Consider the following 10749-nt stretch of genomic DNA (forward strand, 5'->3'; position numbering starts at 1 on the left):
AGGACAGCAACTTCTGGCTGGGACAAGTTCCTCCCTGCCCCCTGTCCTAGGTCTTGTCAGGGAAAGCAGAAGTTGGGAGAGGATCTCTGCAGACAGAGCATTTCTGCAATTCCTCTTGGCCAGAGGTCCCAGCCAAGGCCCTGACATGCATCAGCTGCTCCTGCTGCTGCTCCTGCTGAGGGCAAGGGGCCAGGCGGACAGGCCAGGGCACCAGGTGGAGCCCCGAGGAAGGATTCAGCTCAAAGTTCCACAGCACCAGCTGAAGGTACAGGAGTCGGTGACGGTACAGGAGGGCCTGTGCACTCTGGTGTCCTGCTCTGTCCACTACTCCCAGGTGGGCTGGAACTACTCTGTGCCTGCCTATGGCTACTGGTACCGGAGAAAGAAAAGTTCTGGTTTCAGTGCAGACCCCAGTGCTCTTGTGGCCACGAACAACCCGGACAGAAGAATGGCAACGATTACCCAAACTACTGCTTTCCACCTTATTGGGGACCCAGGAGCTAATGACTGCTCCCTGAGAATCTCAGGAGCCCAGATGGGCGACAGTGGACGCTACTATTTTCGCCTGGAGAGAGGAGATGAGAAATTCACCTACAAAAATCCCCTTCTCATGGTGACTGTGACAGGTAAGGGACTGTCCCCATGAGGGAAGCTTGGATTGCGTGGGGACAGATGGCGGCCAGAGCCTGGGTGATTCGGGGTTCATGTGTATCAGAGGCTCACATGGGCCCCCTGTGCATGTGGCTCTCTTTCTGTCCTCACCAGCGCTGACACAGATCCCCGACATCAACATCAAGGAACCCCTGGAGGCAGGCCGCCTCAGCCACCTGAGGTGCTCCATGCCTGGGACCTGTGAGGGGGCCCTGGCCCCTAACATCTCCTGGCATGGGTTGGCCTTGAAGGCCCACAGCTCCCAGAATATCACAGTTATTCCCCGGCCCCAGGATCATGGCTCCAACATCACGTGTCGGGTGATCCTTCCCACCACTGGGGTGTCTAGAGAACGGACTGTGCAGCTCAGTGTGTTCTGTGAGTGCTGGGGAGAGGATGTGGGGGTGCTGTGGTGTGGATGCATTGTGATTCCCCATGTTCCCATGGTGAAATCGGGTCCCCCAATTGGAGATGGAATTAGGAGGCCCCAGGGGGCCCTGTCCCCACCACCCACCAGTGGCAGCACAAACAGAAGCTACCACCTGGGAGGCAGCATCCATCTCCCCTTCCCCATGCTGACCTTGATCAGGGGGTCAGGAACTGGGGAGCCGGGTGCTGGTGGTTCATGCCTGTCATCCTAGCTACTCAGGAGGCTGAAGTTTGAGGATCGCAGTTCAAAGTCAGCCCAGGCAGAAAAGTCCTTGAGACTTTTATTTTTTTTGGTCAGTCATGGGGCTTGAACTCTGGGCTTGGGCACTGTCCTTGTGCTCTTCAGCTCAAGGCGAGCACTCTACCACTTGAGCTACAGCGCCACTTCCCGTTTACTAGTGGTTTATTGGAGATGAGAGTCTCACGGACTTTCCTGCCTGGGCTGGCTTTGAACCTCAGATCTCAGCCTCCTGTGTAGTTAGGATTACGGACGTGAGCCACCAGCGCCTGGCTTCTGTGAGACTTTTTTTTTTTTTTGGTTCCAGTCATGGGGTCTGAACTCTGGGCCTGGGCGCTGTCCCTCAGCTCTTCAGCTCAAAGCTAGCACTCTACCACTTGAGCCACAGCGCCACTTCCGGCTTTTTTCTGCTTATGTGGTGCTGAGGAATCAAACCCAGGGCCTCATGCATGCGAGCCAAGCACTCTACCACTGAGTCAACTTCCCAGCCCCTCTGTGAGACTTTTATTTCCAATGAACCACCAGAAAATCAGAAGTGGTGCTGTGGCTAAAGTGGTAGAGCATTGTCCTTGAGCTGAAGAGGGACAGTGCCCAGGCCCAGAGTTCAAGCCCCATAACTGACCAAAAAGAACAGGGGACAAGTTTCTGTCACTGATAAGCCACCAGACCTGTGCTAGTCTATGGCCAAGTGGGGCCCTGAGAGAAGGGCTCAGCCTGCAACCTGAAGGATACAGGGCCTCCCAGCCTCTCGTCCCCCCGCCCCCCCCCAAAGCCCAAGGCAGGAACATTGGTCGGGTCAGGTCTACTTCCTATTTCGTGTTCCTGGTTCCTGGATGGTGGTGCGAGGTGGGGGTGGGGGCTGTCAGCCGTGGACCTGGCCCTCACTGCATCTCTCTGTCCAGATGCTCCTCAGATGGTGACCATCAGCAGCAGTGGAGGAGGTAACACAGGTAGGCTGGCCATCTCTCTTAGGAGGGCAGGATGGGTCCCTGCCAGCTGTGAGTGGAACTGTCTAGTGGCTGGAATGGGTGGGGTGATGTGGAGGGGGACTGTCTCTTCTGGATGGGAGAAAATTGAAAATTGGTGTGTGTGTGTGTGTGTGTCCTAGAACTTGAACTCAGAGCCTGGGCACTGTCACTGAACTTTTCTACTCAAGGCTGGTGCTCTACCACTTGAACTGCAGCTCTACTTCTGGCCTTTTGGCAATTCATTGGTGACGTTTCATGGACTTTTCTGCCCAGGCTGGCTTTGAACTGTGATCCTCAGATCTCAGTCTCCTATGTAGCTAGGACTACAGGTGTGAGCCACTGGCACCCAGCCTTTATTTTTGTTCAGAGTGTGGCTTGAAATCTGGGCTTGGGCACTGTTCCTGTGCTCTTCAGCTCAAGGCAAGCGCCATTTCCAGTTTTCTGATGATTTTTTGGAGATAAGATTCTCACAGACTTTTCTGCCCAGGCTGGCTTTGAATCACGATCCTCAGATCTCAGCCTCCTGAGCAGCTAGGATGACAGGCGTGAGCTACTAGCACCCAGTTCTGGCTTTTATTTTTGAGACAAGATCTCATTTTGTAGCTGAGGTTGACCTCAAACTCCCTGCTCCTGCCTCTACAGGTGGGAAGCACGCAGTCCGGCCTGCACCCTCATGTCTCAGGCTCTTGTGAAAGTGCTCATTCTGGTTGAGCTCTATGAAGGCGAATCTGCTTTATTTATTTTGGTCGGTGGTGGGCTTGAACTCTGTCCCTCAGCTCTTCAGCCCAAGGCCAGTGCTCTACCACCTGCTCCAGCGCCACTTCTGGTTTTCTGGTGGTTCATTGGAGATAAGAGTCTCACGGACTTTTCTGCCCAGGCTGGCTTTGAACTGCAATCCTCAGATCTCAGCCTGCTGAGTGCTAGGATTACAGGTGTGAGCCCAGGCCCCCGGCCAATAACACTTTTATCTCCAATAAACCACCAGAAAACTGGGAGTGGTGCTGTGGCTCAAGTGGTAAAGCACTAGACGTGAGCTGAAGAGCTGAGGGACAGCGCCCAGGCCCAGAGTTCAAGCCTCACCACTAACAAACAAAAAAAAAAAGCCTCAAGGACTTTCCTGCCTAGGCTGGCTTTTAACCACGATCGTCAGATCTCAGCCTCCTGAGTAGCTAGGATGACAGGTGTGAGCCACCGGCACCTGGCGAAGCAGAGGATTTTGATACTGTAGAACTTTCCCTCTCGCTCTCCTGTCTCTGCCTAGAGTCCCAAGGTAACACGACATGCATGGACATCCGCAAAGGCCAGTTTCTGCGGCTGCTCTGCACTGCAGCTGGCCAGCCTCCCCCCATGCTGACCTGGGTCCTCGGGAACCAAGTCCTCTTGAGATCAAATGTCACCAACCCTGGAGCCCTGGTGCTGGAACTGCCTGGGGTGAAGGTCAGGGATGCAGGGCGCTACACCTGCCACGCAGAGAACAGACTAGGCTCCCAGCACCGCACCCTGGACCTCTCTGTGCAGTGTGAGTGGACCCTAGGGGGGCAGGGGAGGGGGTGGAGAGAGGTCAGGGGAAGGACAATGGAAGGGTCTGGGGAGGGGAGGACAGGGGGCAGGGTGCCACAGCTTCCAGGGCCCAGCAAGCCCAGGGCCTCGGTTTGTGTGTGAGGCGCAGGCAGAGGGAGCCCTGGCCATTGTGTCTCCATTGCAGACCCTCCAGAGGCGCTGACAGTGACCGCTTTTCAAGGCAACAGCACAGGTGACAGGGGACACAGGAAGCCGGGCCTCTCCCGTCCTTTACCGGTGGGGATGGCGCCCCACATCTCTCTCTCTTTCCCTCCCCTAGAGCTGGAAATCCGCAGGAACGGCTCGTCCCTCCATGTCCTGCAGGGACAAAGCCTGCGCCTGGTCTGTGTCACCCACAGTCACCCGCCGGCCATGCTGAGCTGGGCCCAGGGTTCCCAGACGCTGAGCCCCCCCTGGCCCGCGGAGCCTGGGGTGCTGGAGCTGCCCATGGTCGAGGCAGAACATGAAGGAGAATTCACCTGCCGGGCGCAGAACCCACTGGGTGCCCTGAACATCTCCCTGAGCCTCTCTGTGCACTGTGAGGAGGGGACACTGAGGCCTGGGGGGGGGGAGACAGGGGACATCTGCTGACCCTGGGCCTCCCACAGCCCCCCACAACTGCTGGGCCCCTCCTGCTCCTGGGGGAACTGAGGGCCAGTGACAACACCCCAGTCACCATTACCTCCAGTTCAGCCAGGCGGAATGGGGGGGCGGGGGGGTGCTGCTGAGGCCCTGGGGTAGGGGTGGGACTCAGCTCCAACTCAGGCTCAGCTGCAGGCCCGGAATGTGCATAGGGCCCAGATCACCCCTGTCTTGCTGCCCCAGGTCAGGGAACCTGGGAGCAGGGTTTAGGATTATGGGGAGTTTTGGGGGACACAGGCTAGGGCTAGTGGCCAGAACAGGCAGGCAGAGTCCCTGGTCACCAGAATGCCTGGCCTGTGGCAGGCTCAGGGAGGAAGAATGGGAGGCAGAGGTGTGTGGACAGTAAAGGTTCTGGGGTTTGGGAGGGGGAAAGAGGTGTCACCCTCAACCCTGCTGCTCTGTAGGGAAGGCAACTGTGACCAGGATGTTCACCCTGGGGACTGTGTGTGGAGCTGGCGGGGCTGCCATGCTGTTCCTCTGTGCCACCCTCGTCTTCTGTCGGTGAGGGATCTTAGGGGGTACAGCGAGTGGGGGGAGCATACAATTCCACCCAACTCCGCTGGCAGCTCTGGCCAGAGCCTAGCTTTGAGCATTGGGCCCAGGCCAGAGCGAGGGCAAGCCCAGGCCTGTGCCCACCCCAGCTCCAGCTCCTGGGAAAAGGGTCCCTAGGGGTCACCCAGAGGTCATCTGGCTGTGCTACTAGTGTCCTGCAAGCAGAGGTCCTGTGGTCCCACCCCAGGCCCTGAGCCCAAGGGGGAATGAAAGGGCCTGGCCCTTCCTCTTCAGGATGAAGACCCGTAGGACGGAAGCTGCCAGCCCACCCGCTACTGTGACAGTTGCCTGCTCCACCCCAAGAACCACCTGGAAGGTGAGGAGCAGCTTGTGTCCATCTGGACTGCCTGATCATCTCCCAGGATACCCAGCACCATACTTCTGATGATGGTCTATGGCCTAGACCAAATAGGCTCTGTGTGTGTGTGTGTGTGCACGCACACATGCCCACGCCCATGTATGTGTGCATGTGTGCGTGCATGCTGGCCTGGGACTTGAACTCAACTTGTCTCTTAGCTTTTTTTGCTCAAGACTGGTGCTCTACCACTGGAGCCACACCTCCCCTTTGGGCTTTTTGCTGGGTTAATTGGAAGTAAGAGAATCTCTCATGGGATGGGAATGTGGCTGAGTGGTAGAGTGCTTGCCTAGCACTTGTGAAGCTCTGGGTTCGATTCCTCAGTAGCACATAAAAAGAGAATCAGATTTGTTTGGGCTAGCTTCAAACCTTGATCCTCAAATCTGAGTCTCCTTGGTGGCTAGGATTACAGGCATGGATACCCGTGCCCGGCTCCCAGTTAGTCTTTTGCTACTGGTCGCCATCCATGGACTCAGTCCCCAGCCCAGTGGCTGGGAGCCTCTCCTGGCCTGACTTCCTGTCCAGGCTGCCCAGGCAGGGCCCCTCCCACTGCTGCCTCCTTATTTCTCTCTGAACCTTAACCCTTGTTCCTTCCTCTTGTCCCTCCTCTGTGATACAGGGTGCCAGCCAAAGCTGTTCCACAGGGCAGTGGTCCTCGGAGGTCAGAATGACCAGGAATTGAGTCTTGCTCTGACCCCCTGATCAGAAGTGTGGGCCGGGGTAGTGACTAAGCCCCCATCTCCCCAGCTGGGTTCTTCCCAGTGGCTCCTGGGAAAAGATTTTATGAAACCTAGTCAATTATCAGGAGGCAGGCACTGAATCTCAGCTAGGTTTGGAATGAATAAATGAGTGCATGAATGAATGATGCCTAGCTAATGTTGGGGAAATATCAGATGAAAAACGAATTTCCTGGATTCTTCTGTCTCTTTCCCCAGTCCCCATTACCACATTTGATCCTTTTCTCCCTTCCCCCCTCCCTGCCCCCATCTAGAGTCACATGAAGGAATCCAGGCTAGCCTTCCCACCACCTGCTGTGGCCAGGCCCACCAAGGAGGAGGAAGAGCTAGACATCCATTACGCCTCCCTCAGCTTCTCTAGGCTGAGGCCTGCAGAGGCTTGGGACTCCAGTGACTCCACCACCACGGAGTATGCAGAGATCAAGATCCACAAGTGAGGGGCTGGGAAGGTGGCTCAATGGTAGAGTGCTTGCCTTGCATGCATGAGGCCCTGGGTTTGATTCCTCAGCACCACATAAACAGAAAAACCCAGAAGTGGTGCTGTGTCTCAAGTGGTAGAGTGCTTGCCTTGAGCTGAAGAGCTGAGGGACAGCGCCCATGCCCAGAGTTCAGGCCCCATGACCGACAAAAAAAAAAGATCCGCAAGTGAAGCACATACCATGCGAGGCACCCAGGTGATGGGCAGGGGACCTCCGATCACCATCAGCAGCCTCCCCTTGCGCACCTGACACCAGGGACCCATCTGTTAATCTGGCAGGCTTTGAGACCCTAAAGGAGGTGACTATTGTGGGCCCTGCAGGGCTGTGCCTGCACCACAGCCTGAGTCTCTCCGAGGACAGACTCTTGCACATCTTTGGTGTTGATGGCTGGGGGGCCCTGGATCCCGCTACACACCCCCAAACAATCCTTTGGTCCTCAAAATTAAACATCTAAGCATGTAAATTGCTTATCTCTCTTAAAATTCTAGTTTCTTGGTCTTTCTTTTTTGTGCCAGTCCTGGGGCTTGAACTTAGGACCTGGACTCTGTCCCTGAACTTCTTTGGCTCAAGGCTAGCACTCTACCACTTGAGCCACAGCGCCACATCTGGCTTTTATTGTATGTGGTACTGAGGAATCGAACCCAGGGCTTCATGCATGCTAAGCAAGCACTCTACCATTGAGCCACATTCCCAGCCCTCATTTTTTTGGGGGGGGAGGGGGTCAGTTGTGGGGCTTGAACTCAAAGCCTGGACTCTATCCTTGAGCTTTTTTCTACTCAAGGCTAGTGCTCTACAACTTTGAGACACTTATGGTTTTCTGGGGGGTTAATTGGAGACGAGTCTTACGGGCTGGACATTGGTGGCTGATGCCTATAATCTTAGCTACTCAGGAGGCTGAGATTTGAGGATCATAGTTCAGAGCTAGCCCAGGCAAGAAAGTCCTGTGAGACCCTTATCTCCAATGAACCACCAGAAAACCAGAAGTGGTGCTGTGGCTCAAAGTGGTAGAGTGCTAACTTTGAGGAATCAGGCTCCCAGTTCAAGCCCTACGACAGAGCAAAAAAAAAAAAAGTCTCTAGCCTTTCCTGCCTGGGCTGGCTTCAAATCTTGACCCTCAGATCTCAGCCTCCTGAGTAGCTTGGATTACAGGTGTGAGCCACCAGAGCCTGGTGTCATTTTGTCTTTTAGCAGATTCACTTCTAGAATTTCTTCAGTTGTACCTGGGCCCACACATAGTGCCGGTTTCTGTGGCTTTACCCAGCTTCATCAGTCCTGTTTCCCCGGGGCATATCAATTGGTGAAAAATCAGACACCACCTTCATTTTAGGCCAGGCGTTTGCCACGCAAGGCCTGAGCAGCAACTGGACCTTCAGCGGCATCTTCCATCTCCCCAGCAACCATTTCTGATAAGGAGGGCACTGAGAAAAAAAAACAACATCATTGTAATTTTTGTTTATTTTGGTGTTAAGTGTTTGAACTCAGGGCCTTACACCTATTTAAGCAGAGACTCACAGCTCAAGCCTGGCTCTCAGGCCCTTTGGCTTTCTTTTTTTCTTACTAGTGCTAGGGCTTGAACTTAAGGCCTGAGTGTTATCTCTATGCTTTTTTTTTTTTGGTCGGTTGTGGGGCTTGAACTCTGGGCCTGGGCGCTGTCCCTCAGCTCTTCAGCTCAAGGCAAGTGCTCTACTGCTTGAGCCACAGCACCACTTCCGGCTTTCTAGTGGTTTATTGGAGATAAGAGTCTCACAGGCTTTCCTGCCGGGGCTGCCTTTGAACTGCGATCCTCAGATCTCAGCCTCCTGAGTAGCTAGGATTACAGGGATGAGCCACCAGCACCTGGCTTCCTGTGCTGCTGCTTCTTTTTTTTGCTGGTCATGGGGCCTGAACTCTGGGTCTGGGTGCTGTCCCTCAAGACTTCAGCTCAAGACTGGCGCTCTACCACTGGAGCCACAGCACCACTTCTGGCTTTTTTTGCTTATATGGTGCTGAGGAATCAAACCCAGGGCCTTATGCATGCAAGGCAAACACTCTATGGCTGAGCCACCTTCCCAGCCTCTTCCCTATGCTCCTTTTGCTCAAGGTTGCTCTACCACTTGATCCACAGCTCTACTTCTGACTTTTTTTGTGTTTAACTGGAGATGAGTGTCTCACAGACTTTCTGCCTGGGCTGGCTTCCAACTGAGATCCTTAGATCTCAGCTTCTGAGTAGCTAGGATGACAAGTGTGAGCTACCAGCATCCAGCTTATGGGTTTAAAGAAGGTCTCACCATGTTACTCAGGCTGACCTGGAACTCTTCAACTCAAGTGATCCTCCTGCCTCGACCTGCTACGTAGCTGTGACCATAGTAATATACCACTGTGTCGGGCAAATCTTTGAGTCTATGAATGAAAGATGGAATGGTTGGATGGAAGATTGAGGAAATAGAGGGAATAGATGAATGGAAGAAACAGTTAAACTTTACCCCTTCCCCCCTACCCCCCAAAAAAGAACTTTTCTAGACATGGACTCTGGAAGCTCCAATAAAACAATTTATTACTAAAACCTAGTGGTACGGGGGAGAAGGGGAGGTATGGGGCCTCTGGGGGGCTGCTGTCCTCACTGCCCACAGCCCCTGGCTGCCGGAGACCACAGGAGAGGCAGGAGGAAGGCTGACATTACCAGGAGGGTCACTCAGATGGACTGGTATTAAACAGGACTAAAGAAATGCCTGGAATGCACATTTGTGGGATTTTGCTAGAAGCTTCTCTGATCAAACAGCAGGTCTCCAGTCATGTTACTTCACTCTTTAGTTGAAAGTTCTGGAAAACAATAAAAATGGGTATTAGTGTCATATTCATTCAGAGACACCCTGGTAATGTCAGGCCGCTACCAGGGAGTAGGGACACAGCCATAAGTGACAGGGTCAGCTGTTCCAGGACATGTGGGGTAAGGGGTGGGGGTGGGGCTGGTCTGACCTCTGGGAAGCCCTCTTTAAAGTCCTGGGTGGCAAAGGTGAGGGAGAGGACAGAGAGATGAAGATGCACAATTCCCACCTGGATTCCACCTAAGGCACTATGTGGAGGTCAAGGGGGTCGTAGGGTGATGCCCGCAGGTCCTGCAGCAGGGCTTCGAGATTGTTCCTCAGTACGGCATATGGTGGTTTCTCATCATACTGGAGGTTCATCACTACCCTCAGGTACTCCTTCAGGGTCTCTGTCAAAACATTCCAGTATGGGAGGAGGCTGAGAAGTGCCCTCAGCCCAGAGCTGCACCCACAGGTCACTGGCAGGAGCATCCTGGGCTCTGGTGTTCCACAGCACCCTTTGACTCAGTGTTTCTTCTGTGCAGAGAATGTCTGTTTCTGCCTCCAGCTTAGAGAAGCACAATCTCTTCAAAAAAGGACATTACAGTGATAAGAAACATCTTCCAAACTGATTCATTGATCGACCAATCAAGCAATTCAGTGGGTAATGATAAGTGTTGGCTTATTATATTGGCCAAACCAACAGAGCACAGCTATCAAAAGCAGCTGCTGTAGGCCTGTGGTGTGTCAGAACGGGGGAGACATGTGCCAAGGTCAAGTACAAAAAATAGGGTACTGTGCAAAATGGATTAAGGTGAGCTAATTTTCTGGTGTGGTTGTGTATGCCTCTAGTCCCAGCCACTCAGGAGGATCACCAGTTGCCAACCAGGCAACATTAGCAAGATCCCATTTCAAAAGCAAAATATAGCTGGGCGCCAGTGGCTCACGCCTGTCATCCTAGCTACTCAGGAGGCTAAGATCTGAGGATCATGGTTCAAAGCCAGCCTGGGCAGGAAAGTCCATGAGACTCTTATCGCCAATTAACCACCAGAAAACCAGAAGGGCTCAGGGACAGCACCCAAGCCCAGATTTCAAACCTCAGGACCAAAAAGAATAAAAGCAAAATACAAATGCGTGGCAGAGGACTAAGCAGAGGGCTAGAAAGAAATGAGAACTTTTTTTTTCTTTCTTTTTGTGCCAGTACTGGGGCTTGAACGCAGGGCCTGATATTTTTGTTGTTGTTGTTGGTTGTAGGGGCTGAACTCTGGGCCTGGGCGCTGTCCCTCAGCTCTTCAGCTCAAGGCTAGCACTCTACCACTTGAGTCACAGCGCCACTTCCGGCTTTTTTCTTTTTG

At 53.8% G+C, this 10749-nt stretch overlaps 1 protein-coding gene and 1 long non-coding RNA gene across 3 annotated transcripts; one reads left to right on the top strand and one right to left on the bottom strand.

The window, feature by feature from the left end:
- Positions 1–118: 118 nt before the first annotated feature.
- Siglec11 (sialic acid binding Ig-like lectin 11) lies at positions 119–6594 on the top strand. 2 transcript variants are annotated; one of them, XM_013027685.1, is made up of 9 exons: positions 119–626; positions 766–1029; positions 2221–2268; positions 3548–3805; positions 3992–4039; positions 4127–4384; positions 4893–4989; positions 5275–5356; positions 6387–6594. In XM_013027685.1, the coding sequence occupies exons 1-9, from the start codon at positions 146–148 to the stop codon at positions 6567–6569; spliced, it is 1719 nt and encodes a 572-aa protein (XP_012883139.1). In that variant the 5' UTR covers positions 119–145; the 3' UTR covers positions 6570–6594. The 2 variants fall into 2 exon arrangements, with proteins under 2 accessions (XP_012883139.1, XP_012883140.1); XM_013027686.1 differs by lacking the exon at positions 6387–6594 and adding an exon at positions 6015–6377.
- A 2524-nt stretch (positions 6595–9118) lies between these two features.
- On the bottom strand, positions 9119–9869 carry LOC105994303. Its single transcript, XR_001175492.1, has 2 exons — positions 9645–9869; positions 9119–9410 (listed from the first exon to the last, which is right to left on the bottom strand). It is a non-coding gene; the product is annotated as an uncharacterized LOC105994303 (long non-coding RNA).
- Positions 9870–10749: the final 880 nt, after the last annotated feature.

The sequence above is a fragment of the Dipodomys ordii genome, unplaced genomic scaffold (assembly GCF_000151885.1).
Source record: "Dipodomys ordii isolate 6190 unplaced genomic scaffold, Dord_2.0 Scaffold105, whole genome shotgun sequence".
Taxonomy (NCBI): Eukaryota; Metazoa; Chordata; class Mammalia; order Rodentia; family Heteromyidae; genus Dipodomys; species Dipodomys ordii.